General features: G+C 43.3%; 1 protein-coding gene across 12 annotated transcripts in view; it reads left to right on the top strand.

The window, feature by feature from the left end:
• The window catches only part of EPHA5 (EPH receptor A5), a 206,673-nt gene that overhangs the window by 176,212 nt on the left and 13,678 nt on the right, over positions 1-16,783 (top strand). For 4 of the 12 annotated variants that reach the window (XM_084203880.1, XM_084203887.1, XM_084203889.1 and 1 more), the window contains 3 exons: positions 1,327-1,520; positions 4,468-4,623; positions 12,845-16,569. In XM_084203880.1, the coding sequence (XP_084060006.1) occupies positions 1,327-1,520; positions 4,468-4,623; positions 12,845-12,950 (456 nt within the window). In that variant the 3' untranslated portion in view covers positions 12,951-16,569. Of the gene's footprint in view, positions 1-1,326; positions 1,521-4,467; positions 4,624-8,265; positions 11,190-12,844; positions 16,570-16,783 lie in introns of those variants that run through there. The other 8 variants (XM_084203881.1, XM_084203883.1, XM_084203879.1 and 5 more) reach the window with 5 other exon arrangements.

The following is a 16,783-nucleotide window of genomic DNA, read 5'->3' as shown; positions in this document are numbered from 1 at the left end:
CCTAACTGCTATGTACATCCCCAGAGAGTCTGAGGTTCCCAGTACTGCTGCTCAGTCAGCCTGGCTCATCCCTCCAACCCTTACACTTAACAAAGCTCTGTGATGGAGGGCAATTTGAAAACAATCCATTCTGAATTTTGAAGCCTTCTGAAATGCAGTGCTAGCCTGACACAGCTCATCATGTACTACTCATCTAGCCACTAAAGACCGAGTCAACAACTTCTATGCTAATCACAGAGCCTTCTTTTGCAACACAGGATGTTTTCAAATTGTGAAATGAGTGAATGGCATTTAAGGTAGTCTTTGGAGTGGACAGTGAAGCACGTGTGGTTTTCATGTGGTCATAGCAAATACCTGCTTCCAGCTCCTTTTCATCAAGGAATCTTGGGAGTGGAGGGTGTGAAGATGGGCTGCCATGACTCCCTTGGCACAGATACAGAACCTTGTGGCTTGAAACACAAGCTGCGTTCTCCTGAAAATTGTAATGGTTCAAAATGGGAACTGCTGGGCTTAAAGCCCTGCCACAGATCTTCCCCAAACTGGGGAAAACAAGTTGCCTTCTTCAATTCTGCCCTCATTTATTCATTTCTGCCTTTCAAGAGGGCAGGCAACACACATGCATATCACTTGTTTTAGATATAAAACCATAGATGGATTGTATTTGAAATCAGTGCAACAACTCCCCTGGTTTTAATTTACATACTCTTGGGCTGACATTTTAAATTCCTGGCAGAAATGTGGCCACACTAAGAAACTACTAGACCCAGACAGTATTGAATGATATATGAGATGGTTGTTCTGCCTCTGCCTTGAATCCATCCATCAATTAGCATTCAAAGTCTCTTTTGAAATACAGTCAGACTTTTATTACTGTAATACAAATTTGTGGTCTAGCACATGCCTTTTCATTTAAAAAGAAGCCAGCATCTGAATAAACAAAATCACTGCACTCCAAGAAGATGCCAGAAAGCCCTGTAGGCTCTTTTTCATGGATTTAGCATAGGCTCCAGGAGTTTCCTGGTATATAACATAGAGACCACAACTGAGCTTTGAACAAGTGCAACCAGGCAATCTGACCTCCCAGTTGCATCAAAGCCTTGGCTATCTAGATTAATTTTGCAATGACTAAAAATAAAGTTATTCAACACATCCTATGGAAAATATGAAAGATAGAGGGGCTTGCTGAGTTTGCCTCTCGTGTGCAGAGCTGGGGGGCGGCAGGATTTTTGGTGAGCGTATTGCTGATCCCAAAGTTCTGTGTTAAAGTCAGCTTGCATTTGGGCAAAAGATGAGGGAAAGAAAAGCCTTGTGTTTTGTGTCCTGTAGGTGATTAAAGCCGTGGAGGAAGGCTATCGCCTGCCAAGTCCCATGGACTGCCCTGCTGCTCTCTACCAGCTCATGCTCGACTGCTGGCAGAAGGACCGCAACAGCCGGCCCAAGTTTGACGAAATTGTCAGCATGTTGGACAAGCTCATCCGTAACCCCAGCAGCCTGAAGACGTTGGTTAATGCATCAAGCAGGTACAGACTCGGGCCAGAACCATTCCTCAGAGCAAGCTCCTTGTCTGAATACCCACCCCTAGGGTTGGATTCCCTCTAGTTATTTAACCCGAGTGTGTTCTTGGGGGAATGTTCCTTCAGCTTTGTTATGTCCAGGGGAGTTGACTCATATCAACTTTTTCTGCTGCAGCCAAGTGAGCAATTCACTCACTCCAAATGCAGTGCTGCTACCACAAAGAAAATTACTGTGGTCTGTCTTTCAGAAACAGGAGTTTCAGCACTACTTTGTCTGTGACAAAACTACCTGTGCTCTACTGCAAGGTTAGAGAAGGCAAGACTTGAGTGCACGAGCTAGATAGTAAATACCGCTCCAATTATCTGCCTGTTGACTTTATCTCGGTAATACAAATGAAAAGTGCCTCTTGGGGAAACTCTTAGGATGTGCAAAGCTTATGGATGTCCAGGTACATCCTTCCACAACTATTCCCAGGCATGCTAGCCACCAGTACAAGTCATGAGAGTTGTGGTAATTGGAAGAGCAGGTCTCTAGTTACCGAAATACTGTACGCAAACCCTTTGCTAAAACCACATGAAGTGAATAGAACAGCCAGTTTGTATTTAAACATGCATCTGAATAGCTACAGAGCTACAAGTAAGGTAAACACAATCAAGAAATAAAGCTGCACTTGGGGAGAAAGAGCTAAATAGTCTTGGAGAGGCTTTTTCTATTTTCACTGTAAGCACACATTTACTTCTGAGCCGTCAGTGTTGCTAATCATGCAGTCCCTTGCAAGGTCATAAGGAAGTTTTTTATATCTATGTATGTATGTGTGTGTGTGTGTGTGTGTGTGTGTGTGTGTATATGTATATCATTGCTGTTTCACTGATGGCCATGGAGTTCCCCAGATTTACCATGGAAAAGGCCCTTCAGGAAAGTTTATCCTCAGAGGGGGGACAAAAAAAGATATGTTGTTTTCTTTAAACAGGAATCAGGTACATAAGATTAGGTTAGGCTGGTGGCATGGGCCAAAAGATATACACTGCTGTGAGCCTGTAGTCATCTGTCCCCACGCCTTCCAAGTGAGCCTTGCACAGCTGCATGTGGCACATCTCCCCTGCTGCTGCTGGGCATCCCTCTGGTGGCATGTCCCTGTGCATGGCATTTTGTGCCCTGAAAGAGAAGAACTTGAAATTTCTGTTAATTTTTAAATACAAGCTAGATCTGGTTCCTCAGGCTATTTTCCATGTACCATTTACCATCTGAAGAAGAAATTATTCTTATTAGCAATTAGATGTAATGTCAGTGCCAGCAAACCTGCAGGAAAAGGTTTATGACAGCATAAAACATGTGAAAATATATTTTCAACTCAGAACAGATATTTTCCAGGCCTGTTACATGGTGTTTCCTGCACTCTTTTATACCAAACTGTTATGCCAGATGAGGAAAATAGGCAGGAAACCATTTCCTTGAGCTGCTAAGCACTTTGCTGATGTTTTATTCCATGAATGGTCCATGCAATTCCAAACCTCTCCTTTTCAGAGCTGCTGTGGATATTTTTGATATGGATGAAGCACCTGAACAGTCAGGCTTTGGGGCTGTGTTTCTATTCTCATAGATTGCTGTGCCCAGACCATAGTAATTCCAAATGAATCATAATTTCAATACAGAGCAGCTGTAAAGGATTTTTTTTATATATGTAATGTGTTCTTTATGGAAATTCTCATTAATGCAAATAAGGGAGGAAGTCACTCTCTACATTACAGCGTGTGCTATGATATCACTAGGTACCTCCTGACATTAGTGATGAAAATCCACTTCTCATTATGATTACTTAGGAGTTTTGAATTTCTCATGTGTATAAAATGTTATGGGAAGCCATTATGTTCTTGGTACTGCAAGTATTCACATTTTATTAGACCCTTCAGCATTGCTATTAAATAAACAAATAATACTAATGTGCTCATAAAATATATGAAGATTCCTGAAGTGCTATAATAATATAATATCCCAGCTCTCCTTCCAGTTGAAAGTCTTTTAAGTGTAATAGCCACCGTCAGAGGCTGACCTGGAAAATGTTTTTTTTTTACCTGTGGGTAAAAATCTTTGCGCCAGGCTCGTGTTAGCTGTGTGTCCCCTTTTACAAAGCAGGGAACAGATCTGGTTTCTTTCCTGGCTGACCTTGGACAAGCCCTCTTTGCTCTCTGCACATCATTAGTGGGGTGGTGGACCCTGCTTGTGCCAGGTACTGTGTCAGTGCTCCAGCTGTGGTGAAGGGCTATTATTCGCCTGAATTGCTTCTTCCGTGCGTGGCATAGCTGAGCAGGGAGCAGTTGCCTGGCAGGCTCTGGAGGGAGGGTGTGGGAGCAGGAGTGTGCCTCTGTTTGCAGGCTGGAGCGTGGCTGGAGCATTGCTGCTCTCTGCAGGCTCGCTGGATGCTGTCTGCATCCCAAACCCCCCTCCCAGGGACTCTGCAGGCGCAGCCCCTGGACTGTTTAATGCTCCCTGGACTGGGAACAGCTGCCTGCCATTGATGGCCGCTGCTGGGAAATGCAATTTGGGTTTCAACTTCCAGGCTCTGTGCTATCTTAAGTTAATTATGAGCTTTAAAGGTGGAGGAAGAGAGCAAAGCAGGAGTCATCAAAGCGAAGACTTTGAATTAGGAGTGACTGGGGAGCCTACTTGTGGCCAGGAGGTAACTGGGGTGGATGCCACTCCTCTCCTCCTCTTTCTGCTTGTGGTGAGGACTGGAAATGGCAGGAGCTAACTCAAGAACGGGTGAGGTTGCAGGTGAAGTGCTGTGTTTGATACATTGCATGTCAAGCCTGCTAGGAGGATTTAGGCTGCAGCAATCACTGAAAATGCAGCAAAAGGATCATCTTTACTATAAACACATGCAAGCAACTTGACTCATGTTTTGTATCTATCAATACTGATTCTGTTTGCTTCTTTGTTTTTGCTTGCCTCTAGAGTGTCAAATCTGTTGGTAGAGCACAGTCCAGTCGGGAGTGGTGCCTACAGGTCCGTGGGTGAGTGGCTGGAAGCCATCAAAATGGGCCGATACACAGAGATCTTCATGGAGAATGGATACAGTTCAATGGATGCAGTGGCTCAGGTGACCCTAGAGTGAGTAGTGTCCAGATCATTTTCACCTCATTTCTTGGAATTGCAGCGGGAGGAGGGAGGAGAAAGACAAATCATCCAAGAATATGTAAGGATGAGGCTGCAGAAAGGGAAAGCATTATCCTGTGTTTGCAGTCAGCAGTTTCCCTTACAGCATCTCTATTGATAACAAGTGCAGGCAAGACTAAAATTTACAATTACTACATTGGCAGCCAGTATTTTGCCTCCTTTACTCACAGAAATTAATGCATGAGTTTCTGTAATTGCCAGGCCATCCTCTTGACACACTAGCAGTTGATTATTTGGGATTACCAACAAAATAAACCCTCTACCTACCAGTAAATGTATAGGTCCCTGCTGAGACAGCCTGGCTTCACAGCAGATGAGCTGGTTTCACGGCTGATCTGGATATAAGCAAGTGAACAGTGAAGCCCAGTAAGGTGTGGAAATGGTACTCAGCATAAACAGAAATAGGTAAGAGCTGATGCCAGTGCAAGAGCATCAGCAGCCCACAGCTCTGGAGGACAGGCTTCCTGAACGAGTCCCTTTCTTCTGAATGTGCCCGTGGCTTTTGCACGTGGGTGTGACTGCAGTTGAGGCAACAGCCTTCAAATGACTTGGTGAATGCCTCGGGGCTGCTAATTTGCTATGCTGCACCTTTAATTGCCTGCCTTGCTTGTGTAATTGTGTCAGTACTTTCCTGCTGCTGCCCGCGCTGTCTCAAACTCCCCTCCAAGCCTGCCTTTCTAGCTGGGTTAATTCGAGCTTAGTTTACTGCAGGCATTAAGGCAGAATGGGGAGAATTGTACTCTGCTGCTTTGGAGAAGGTTGTGTCTCCTCTGACCACATGCAGATTGCCACTGCACATACAGAATTGCTTCTGAGGATTAGGAACAAACCAGGAAAAATCCCTCTGCCCCACAGAGCTGCAGCATTTCCTCCTGTCTGCCACAGTGCTTGCTGTGGAGCTCAGAGTACAGCACAGGAGTGTGAGGCAGGTCTGTGACATCTCCATGGAGTTCAGTTTTCCATTACATACACGGAGGGAGTGCAGGAGCCTCTCTGCTCTCACTCTGATTTTATTTGCTCCACTCACACCATCAATATTTGTCCCTTACACCTGGACTCATCCAGTCTTTTTTCAGCCATTCATACGAAAATCCTGAGCTAGGGATGAAGTCCTCTCCAGCAACTGTCTGGGAAATCAGGGTGCATGGATTCTTACCTGGATCCTCTTTTCAGCTCCTGAGACCCTTACATGTTGTTTCCCAGCCTTGTCCTGCAATTATGTGTCACTTTACTTGGGCTTTTGAGGACTCCACAGTTTAGACTGATGATCTACAAACATGGAGCAAGGAGGAGGGCGTCCATCCCCAGGCTGGTCGGAGCACACACTGCAGGAATAGCTAGCCAGAGGCTGAGCAGGAAGAAAGGGGATAGGATGAAGCAGTAATTTATGAGAAAAGGAAAACACTGGAGCATTCCCCTCCACAGAACCCCCCCAGTCTGGTACCCAGAGCAACTTCTGGTAGAAAATGCAGGTTGTCTAAAATCCATCACGGATTTATTGCTGTTTGGCTTAATTAGTCATATCAAATAAGAAAATTAGTCTTCTACCGTGTTCCTCTTCAGAATTTTCTGCAGTTTCAAGAGTTCTACATGAAATGCTCAGAAGTAAAATGCTTTTGTTTGGGTCACAGAAACTGTTGACTTGAAACCCAAATTAGTGGGTGTTTTCAACAGCAAATTAGAAGTTTGCTTACTTGTGTAAGTTTAAACAATCTTACTATCCCTCCTACACTGTCTTAGCATGCCATGCTGCTGACAAAAGTATTCCTAACTTTCAAATTCCTACTGTGCAACATTTCAGATTATGAAGTAAGATCCTTAATTTGACTTTAAAATTTAACTATTTCCCTATGTTTACTCTTTAGTATTCCAGAAATTTTAAAAATGTCCCCCAAAATCTTTTCAGGTGATGCAAAATGTGCTTTAAAATGTTTGTTCTGATTGGCAATGAACCAAGAAACCCATTACCTGCAAGGTTCTGTCCAGAGAGGCGAGTTGGTTTGAAAGGCTTTAAATAAAATTATAGCTGCCAGAGATGCTCTGACTCTCACCAGCTGCAAACCTCCTCAAAGGCCCCCTCACCAGGTCCCAGGATATCCTCTTTGGCACCAATGTCATCCCACTGGTCCCAGTGGAGACAACATGTCTGAGCTGCTCAGCTTCAGCTTTCTTCTGGGCTTTTAGAACAGCAGAGCAGTGCAAAGGAGCTGATCCCTGGCAGCCTGGAGGAGCTTTTGGGTTTGTTTTTTTTTTTTAACTGGAAGGAGGCATTTCATGGATCCATCTTCCATCTCAGTCGAAGCTGAAAAAAAGATTGAAACCTATTCCAGGTAGATATCCATGTCAGCAAATAGATTCCCCCTCCCCACCCCAGCTGCCTGTGGACAGAGATTCTTGCAGAGATGCCTGCTTGGTTCTTCTTTGTCAGCCCACACACCTTTGCATGGCAGAGGTGGCTTGGCAAAAAGGCTTGACCCCATTCAGGTCTATTTTTGGAAAATCTGTGGAAGATTAATGAAAAGGCCAAGTACCCATCCAAATCAAAACTTCTTTCATCCCTCCCAGAAACAGTAAAAAAAGAAAAAACAGCAGATTCTCAGCTGCTGAAAAAAGAGAAACCATCATAGCAGCTTAAGAGGAAAAGCATCTTGTAATGAAGTCCTGAATTCAGTCTGATGTAAACTGGCAGACTGCCCTTAAAAAATAAAGTAAGGGAGAAAAATGGCTCCTGGTGGGCTCAGCTGAGACTCTCATGGGTTCTCCAGAAAATAAACACCAGAACAAGCAAAGTTCTTAAAAGGTTGATATACTGAGAGGGGTTGGTTTTCTGGAGGTTTTCTTTTTTTTTCCTCCCTGTAAAAGGGAGCAACAAAACATTTTGTACTCTACAAAAGAGAATTCAGGTTAAATATTCCTTGTCATTTTTAATAGAGGCAACTGTTCTGTATATTCCAGAGCTGGGACTTGGGGGGATCGGGTGAAAAGATGATCTGAACATCTGAAAGTAGCTTGCTTTCCCCAAATGACATCAGTAAATCAGTCTTTACAATTTAAGAGGTTGCCTTCAAATACCACTCAAAATGATCTTTACCAAATTCAAACCATGCAGGAGACAGATGTAGAAATTAGGTGGATAACTGCCACCAAAAAAAGCAGGACAAAAACATATTAAAAATCTAAAGAATTTCTAAAATCTACTGAAAAAAAACTACTAGTGCTGCAGGAGGAGTTGGCCATAACACTGACAGGACTGGTAATTGTGGGTGCCCAGCTTGTGGCTTCTTTACAGGACCTGGTTGAGATAGTTGTTGTTCAGAAAGTTGATGCTTTTTTTAAAAAAAAAAAAACCTCCCTCCTTTGGCATGAAAAGCAAAATCCTGATTACCATTCTGATTCCTTCAAACTGATGGCTTGATGCATTTATTCCAGAAAAGAGTAGTATTAGTGACAAATTTCTGAAAGTAAAAGATTAAAAATCTAAGATGGATGGTTATCACCCCAAGTCCTAAGCTCTGCCTGCTTAAGCAAAGACCTGAAAATGTATGTGTTCAAACAAAGAGTGATTTCTACATTTAGCTCTAATTCTTGCAAAGGGATGAATCACCTTGTGAAAAGTGGAGCCTCACCCTCCACCCTCTCTTTCCAACTGGATATCAGACTTGAAGGGAACCTTTCCAGTGGACCAGACCTGCTCTTTAAACTTGTGGAACACCTAGTGACTTTGAGTGTGTCTGGAGCTCTTTCAATCCACTGCAAGAATAACTTTACCAGGACAATACTCAAGAATAGATAGATCCATGACATGAGTTTCAGTCTGACCCTTGACTGGACCAATTACTAACCATGTGGACTACATATTTTCACCTTTTGAAAGATCTGTACTCACTGAATCTCAGGACACCCTGTTGTTTGTTATTAGATGAAGAGCTCTGAATATTTGTAATAATATGTGTTGTGTTGCTTTGCATTGTATATATTTTTCTTCTAAAATAAAATAAATTATTTATTAAAAGTTATACTGGATGAAGAACATTTAAGAGTTCACCTGCTCTAGATGCTTATTCTTAACCTGAAATCTCAGTCCTGGGATTTTGATGCTGTGTCTGCTTCTGAACAAATTCTCATCTTGTAATCAAGTAGAATAGGAATTACGAGTAAGAGCAGATGAACTCTTAAAACAAAATTTTTTAAGTCCTCATTTCATGCAAATGTCCCTAGCAAGCGGATTCCTCTCTCTTTAGCATCGTCTGAAGGTCTTTGAGGTTCTTCTTGTTTCCCCTCATTCAAACTGACCGCTAACTAACTCCATGAGTAGTCCCAGTCTGCACGGGCAGCTGTAGTTACACCACGTGCAGAAGAGTGGTGAGATCTGCCCTGGATGAGAGATGAAATACAGAATTCCTGTGGTAGGCTGACGGCTGCTGACCCCGGAGATCTTTCAGGACTGTGGCCCTTTTGCTTGCATGACTAAACCGGCTGGTGAGGGGGTTGTATTTTATGTGGCAATCCAGTCCTAGTCTGCACTGTGTTTGGCAAACTGGTCCATGGTGTATAAGTAGTTCTATTTGTAAATAAAATGTTTTAAATCTATTTCTTACAACATGGAGACTGTGAATTCAACCCTTGCAAACGGAGGCTGTTGCAGGGAAGGGGACACCGTGTTGTCACTGGCATGTTGCAGCTGGGCTTCCATGCAAGGCAGTGGTAAGAGAGCAGTATGCATGCAGCTGTGCACAGGCTGCTTGAGATGAGCTGACACCAATTTCCCCCTTTATTTCCTTAGCTTTTTGGTCAACTTAGGTAAGCCTTTTGATACCTTATTGACAAGTGAGTCAAATTTCTGTCTGCTTTAATTTCCAGTCCTACATGAATGAATGAAGTGAAAAGATAAACTTCCTCCCTAAAATAAGAACAAAAGTTGTCTCATGGCTGGGGAGGCCAAGTATTTTGAAGCAGGGAGAGCCCCCAGCACATGGGTGCACACTGCAGAGGCACACACAGACCCCAACACCAGGGGTCAGGTCACTTCCACTGCAAGGAGCAGCCTGGATCCTGTGCCCTGTGTGGGGTCTAAGTTGTGCCTTTTCCTGCAGGGAATGCACATTTTTACTGTAAAGCCCCAGTGGGTGTCTGCACATATCTCCTCTGCAGAGCTGAGCCCAGTGAAATTTCCATTTGGCTGCAGTAACAGGAGCCAAGGAGCTCTGGACTGGAGCTTAAATGCAGTTGGGTTTGCAGCCCTTCAGCACAGAAGTTGTTGGGGGTTTTTTGTCCCCAAACCAGCTGGTTTGTGCACCCAGTTCTGTTCAAAATTGTCTTCTGCCTTACACCACTTTAAGCACTTCAGGACTGGATGTATGGGAGCATGCAATGTGCTGAAAGTCATGCTTGAAACATCAGAATTAAAGCTCTCCTACATTCTCTAGGCAGTTTTTAGAAAGTTTTGCTTTTGTCTTTGATATGTGCAAGGTGGCTTTTGAATAAACCTGCTGATTTTTATTCGTGGCAAGCATCTGGTTCAGGAGCTGTGTCTTCTGGTTCATCTTTGCTGAGGTGCAAGACCCCACAGTAGTGTTTTTCCCCTCTCTGAGGAGTCCCCCATGCTTTTGGCTGGTGCTTCACATTTGAGAGGATTTGATATTCAAAACAAAACAAAACAAAAGACTGAATCCCCTGGTGAGCAGTTAATGTATTGAAACCAGAAACTCTTTTTTCTTCTTTCTCTCTTGTAAATCAATGAGACACTCCTCAAGGATATTGAGTTAAGGGGATACTATATGGGGAGAAAAAAAGGCTGTGTAGTGAACTGGGTGGGGGGTTTATTGGACTGCTGGGGCTGTGTGTGAAAGGCCAAGGCACGCATGCTTTTCTCCGAGTTTGAGGCTGTTTTCTTCCAGCATAACATGCGAGTGTCAGAAATTATACATCTGTGAAATACGCGGTACTGGATTTTCAAAAGAGCTCAGCTTGCACTTTAACTACCCGGAAAAAAAAAAAGCTGATTTTTCAAAAGGTGCCAGCAGAGCAGGACTCAGCAGGGGGAAGATGGATGTTGTCTCTTTTAAAATCAGGTCCTATACTGTGTTGGTTTCAGGGGTTGGTTTGTTTTTTGGTTTCTTTTTTTTTTTTTTTTTGGATCTCTGGTGTGAACTTCCAACTGTGCTGTGTACATAAAATAAATTGCATGTAACAATAGCATTACTTCATTTTCCTTCATTATTAAGATGGCTTGCTGAACTAGTTTCACAATTCAGTGGAGGCAGAAATGAAAGCATGTCCCCCTGAGAAGGTAGACACCTCTTGCAGGTGCTGCAGCCTTTTCTCTGCCAGGTAAGGAGCACTGCTGATGTGTCTCATTGACCTGCTTTGCTCTGTGCCCCTTATGTTATGATTTCCCTTTGCATCATCAAGAAGCATTGCTGAAAAAGGGTACAATAATGAAATTATGTGTTTAGCCCGAAGCAAAAAACTTGGTATTTTCCAAATCAAAAGGCAGAAAACATGACAGTCCTTGGAGAAGTACAGATGTAGCTTTTGGCTTCAACTAGTTTATGTGTTAATGTATTAGCCTTCACTCAAGACTGCTTTTTATTCACAGCAGCATTCATCTGTGTAATTTGTGAACATGGATGATTGGTTGTTACTTGCACAGGAATTTCTGTCCAGAATGTTAAGCTGCTGAGAGAGGCACACCTCCATGGGAAGCTCTTGTGAAAATGTCTTGGTGTTCCTGCTCTCCTGCAGTCCAGCACACAGCCCTGCTGTGAACTTTAGGCCAGGTTTGCAGTTACATCCCAGGTGATGGTCGAGCTCGCAGGTGTTGCTGGGGATTCCCAGCCTTTTCATGAATTCAGCAGCGTGGTTTCCAAAAAGCAGCTACGTGATCAAGGTCACATCTCAGTGGCTTTTGGTGAACTTTCTCCTAAAGAGTTGCACACAGGGTGTCAGCAGCTTGGGGATTCACAAGTGTATCGGCAGGACCATAAGGCACAACTTAGAAACATCCTTAATTCATTCCAGTCTGGAGGTAGAAAGTGAGGGACTGATATTTTTCTATCAGTGGAAGTCTTCAGACAAAACACCACATCTCTTATGGTCAACCTGCTTCTCTAACAGCTTCTGTGTCTTGGGCTGGAAACATATATGCAACTGTCTTGATGTTTCTGCTGAGCTTTTATTCCTACAATTGCTTTGTTAACACTTTTGTACCCAGTAAGAAATTTCTGCAATTACACTCTGCCATAACTGATGGCTTTACCTGGCTTCGAGGTGTCATTGATAACCCAAGGTCCTGCTGTGCTGTCTCCAAGAGATGATTTGTCCCACTCCTGTCTTTGGATGGGATAAATTGTATGCCCTGGAGGTCCCTCTTGATTCACATGAATCACATGAAAGTGATTACCTTCATCTATACACCTGAATTTTGGAGGGTGGAGTTGATGACAAATAATCTTTCCTCCTGATCCTGCATTTTACATTAACTGTCTTATTTTACAGCTTTCCTGTAGGGGTAGCCCAGTAGGCAGAATCAACACAAATGCCCTTGGCGTCTAGAATCCACCTAACCAAAGCAAAACCAAATGTGGGTTTATGGGAAGATTTGCAAAGACCCAAAGGGGAGCTGCTTTGCTAATTCTTGTTGACTTTAAGGAGTCATCAGGATGGTGGCCACGCTCAAGGCTTTTGCCACTTGTGTTTCTTTGGCTTTCCCTCATCTGAAGAGGAAGAAAGCACGGATTGACCTCTCTCCTCACTGCTCATATCCAAGATCAAATACCAGCCTCTCCCATGAGAAGAGGAAACAGCAACATGGGCTTTCTTACATGGCTTTCCTCTTGGAAATAGGACTTTTCACACCTAGCAGAAAGATGATGCTGACACTTTGCTGTCTGGCCTTTCTTCTTGGTCAGCGAGGTGATCTCATTCAAATCACATTACCTCTCTGAAGTGCTGTCAGCCATAAAAAAAAAAAAAAAAGAAAGAAAAATATTTACAAATGGGGAAAATAAAACCTGCCAACTAAACTTGGCTGTGGGAGCTGCCAGTGATAACAGGTAGGCACTGGTAGCAGCAGTGGCAGCGCGTGCGGCGCGTGGTGTGCGCGGCGACGTGTGCCTAAGAGGTCCATGGAACCAACGTCTGCTTTCTCCCACAGGGATTTGAGGCGTCTGGGAGTGACACTTGTTGGTCACCAGAAGAAGATAATGAACAGCCTTCAAGAGATGAAGGTCCAGTTGGTGAATGGGATGGTGCCGTTGTAACACGGTTTTTAAAGTTGCTTCCTCAAGTGGGTCGGTCCTGCACTTTGTACTCTAGCCCTGAGATTTATTTTGACTAAAAAAAAAAACCAGAAAAGATAAAAAGGGAAATTCAGTGGTTTCTATAACTGAAGGACATTGGCCTCTGCTGCAGCATTTCTAAAGCAGTGTTTGACTGAAATTTTGCTTTTCTTCCTATTTGTGTCCTCATTTTCAAGAAGTCAATGTAAGATGCATGGAACGTGGAAACGAATCTGCTGTACATGAGGTTAACCAGTCTCTTGAGCTTCAGCGGTGATGACAAGCCTTCCACCACGTGTTGTCTGTACATGGGAGGTACATATATATATATATATATATATATAGCACCTTTATATACTGAATTACAGCAGCACATGGTAATGCTTCCAAGGACTGACTTGAATGGCAGATTTTTGTGGCCATTCATGGACTCCCAATAGCTGCAGTTTGCTGAAGTATAACTTCGAGTCTTACTTGTCTACAGAAGTGTATTGAAGAGCAATATGATTAGATTATTTCTCGATAGATATTTTGTTTTGTAAATTTAAAGAAAAGAAAAAAAAATGCTGTTACACAGCATTAAGTTATAGAGAAGGCTAGCATATAAACATGTCGCTTGCTCCATGGCAAATACAATACAGGGTGTATATTTTGTTTTCCTCCTTCTGTGTTACCAAGTTCTTTTTATTTGCTCTCTGGGGAGGATAATACATGTTGAAGATGTATATACTGTACAGTTTGCTACGCATCAGGTACAAGATTGGGGCTCTCTCCTTGGTTTGTTCCTTCTTTCCTCCCTCTTTTGCTCAGTCTCCCTTTTGTGTTACCCCCATGCTTTGTGTGTTTGCTGCGGTTTGGTTTGATCAACACATGAAGCCTTCAGGAGTTTTCATTATGTATATGAGGGAGAAGGAAGTTGCTTAAATAAAAGATGTTGCCCCCCTCTTCCTTTACACCATGGGTTGAGGACATCCAGAAGAAGAGAAGTAGAACATCTGGTTCTTGATGGCCTCCAGCAACAACGTGGCATCAATTTTCCTGCGTCCTGGCCAGAGATGGAACGGGATTTCCTCTGCACAGGTGCTTCAGCCCAGTAGCCATCACCCAGTGCAGCCATCACCTCTGTTCCCGGAGCCCAGGAGAGAAAGCATGAGGTGGTTTTAGCTGGAAGGAAGGAATTTTGTTGTTCCTTTTCTGATGATGTTGGTTAAGTCCTGGGGCACAGATTGGAAATGAGCCTGTGGCCATCCAGTGTGGAGATTTTGTAGTATTTCCCCCACAGTGATGGGAGTGGGATTATTTTTGGAACTGTACTGTCCTAAACTGTCTCTCAGCATTCTAGGCTTGCTGTGGAGCTGGCCACTTTGTGACAGAGCACAGAGGGGAGGGAAGAGCAGAGCAGCCCAACATGCGATGGCATCCTAAGGGCAAGGAGATGCCGTTCGTCTGGGGCTGGCACAGCTCAGATCAGGACTTGGCTGTAGCTAGGGCTCAATGTATCCATTAAAGCCCACGGCTGGTACTTTCAGAGGGACCTGAGGGCAACCCAATCCCCTGGGAATCACACCAGGAAATATTTTGGAGTTGTCCTCCTATTTTTATTGTAGACAGGATTGAACAGCACAGTTAATTTGGTATTCATAGGTTGGGTTTTTATTTGGTGAAGGCTTTGATAAGGATCTTAAAGCAGGTCAGTGGATTGCAAGGGTTTGTTGTTTCTGTAAATGTATTGCTTCCTTAGAGTTTGGATTGCATCTTGTGGCATCCTTCCTTAGCAATAACATCAATTATACAGAGTTGCTGTAGCTCCCTTCATCCCCAGTGCTGCAGAGCCAAGCCCAAAGAGCTCACACAGACAAAAGGAGGCCTGTGTCCTTCATGTCTTGCAGAAACAGGTGTTGCAAGGCACCTGAAGCTGTTTCAAAGTGTTTCTTTCATTTCCCCCAGCCTTTGGATGAGATTTGACACACAGAATGTTTTTTTTAAAGAAGGGAAGCGCCTAGGAGAAGCGGTTGAGTGGTTTTTTTCCTTAGCAGCAGGGCTTTGTTGGCTTACAGCAGGGCTTCTTCAGGCAATATTTTGCTGTCCTGAAATGGCCCCCTCCGCCTCTGCAACTGCTGAGTTCCTCAGGAATCAGGAGAAATAGGGGGGGAAAGAGCCACAGCGAGGCCTAACAAATCTTGATAGTGTCATTTCTCATCCCGTTGTTTCATTTTGGCAGCCACCAGACCACAAAAGAGGAAGAGGGTATCAAGACATAACAATTTCGGCACGGAAAAGAGATTTGTCATATAATAAATAAGATTATTAGAGCTGTCAGCAGAAGAGTCTTGAGATTATTTGTGCCTCCCTGTCTGCAACACTTGGGAAAATACATGTAGGAAGACAGAAACAGCTCATTTCATCAGGAGGAATCGTTCGTTTGCCTGCATCCATTGGTGGCACTGAGATGCTATGTGCAAATATGTAGCACTTTCTGCCCATCTTCTCCACTCATTCCTGTCCTGTTGGCTCTGTGGGAGGAGTTGAACTCGGTCTTTTTTTTTTTTCCTGGGCTCTTAAAAGCAAAATCCTCTTTTCATCACTTGTACTGCTGGAATACCTACCAGATTCTGGAGTAACGTTCAAAATGACAAACCAGTGGAAAACAAAACTGTTCTTAAGCCAGACTGCATTTGTAAATTGGGCACCTCTTCTTGCTTCCTCCAATAAATAAATAAATAACTTTTTCTATTTATTTCAAGAGCTGTTCTTGCTACAGATCTCTATATAATAGACTTTGTCTTGGGGCCAAAAATAAAGCATTGTTTTAATGTGTAGGGTCCAAAGGTTACAGCTTCTATGTCCATGAGCAAATCACAGAGATAATGGAGGTTTTCAGTTCCCATCCAAGAGCTGCAAGAACTTTTTGTGTTGGGCATGATTTTATGTATTGGGGTGCAGCAAACAAGATGACAGCAACATTTGGCTGGTTATGTTCTTGGAAAGGGCTGGAGGTGGATTTCCTGCCCATCGTAAGTCCAAGCACTTTGCTTTTCCAGCTCACTGCAGCTGAGCCAATGGATTCTATTTTTTCCAGTATATTTTGCTGATAAGTGAGAGGGATGTATTTCAAAGGATCCAAAAGGTGGACAGGCTTTTTTTGATACAGTTTTTCATTTTGGGAGAAGGAAGTGTCCCCAAGAATGGCTTGTGTAGACTGATGTCCTTTCATTGTGTAGCTGCCGCTTGGTAAACTACTTCAGCATTAAAAAGGAAGACTGATATAAAAAGGGAGAAAAATCAGTTAAAAATTTTATTTATTCCTCCTATTTGTTAATAGTGAGAAGAATAAAAAATAAAGGTCAAATTTTTTTGTCTATTCAGTGTTGAATATAATGTAGAAAGTCCCAGTGCTCAAGAAATTGTGAATCCTTGGACTGCTGTGGACTTGAAATTAGATGTTAAGGCAGACGTAAAATACATCAGTAGCAGTCTTAAGATTAACACTTAGTTGCCAATCCCTTATTGTAATTCCTTAGAGCAGGTAGAGCAGGAGCTGGTGCATCCAGCGCTGCCAGAGCTGCAGCCTGTGTCTCAGCTCCTTGCCTCAGTGTTTTAACTCATAGGAGACTGTAGCATTGCTGTATTTATTCCTCCCCTTTCCCCCTCTTTGGGTGCTCTCTGTGCATTTTGTTTGTGTACATGGGGTTTTTTTGTAGTGTAAGATGCGAAATTTTCTATTTTTTCATAAAAATAAAAACCTTTGACTAACAGCAACATCCAGTTGTGGATCACACATACGCTTGACCCCCCGACTTCCACAAAGCATCAGG

Source organism: Fringilla coelebs, assembly GCF_963513975.1.
Source record: "Fringilla coelebs genome assembly, chromosome: 4".
Classification (NCBI taxonomy): Eukaryota; Metazoa; Chordata; class Aves; order Passeriformes; family Fringillidae; genus Fringilla; species Fringilla coelebs.
The sequence above is the reverse complement of the archived record's forward strand: the minus strand, read 5'-3'. Positions and strand labels throughout refer to the sequence as shown.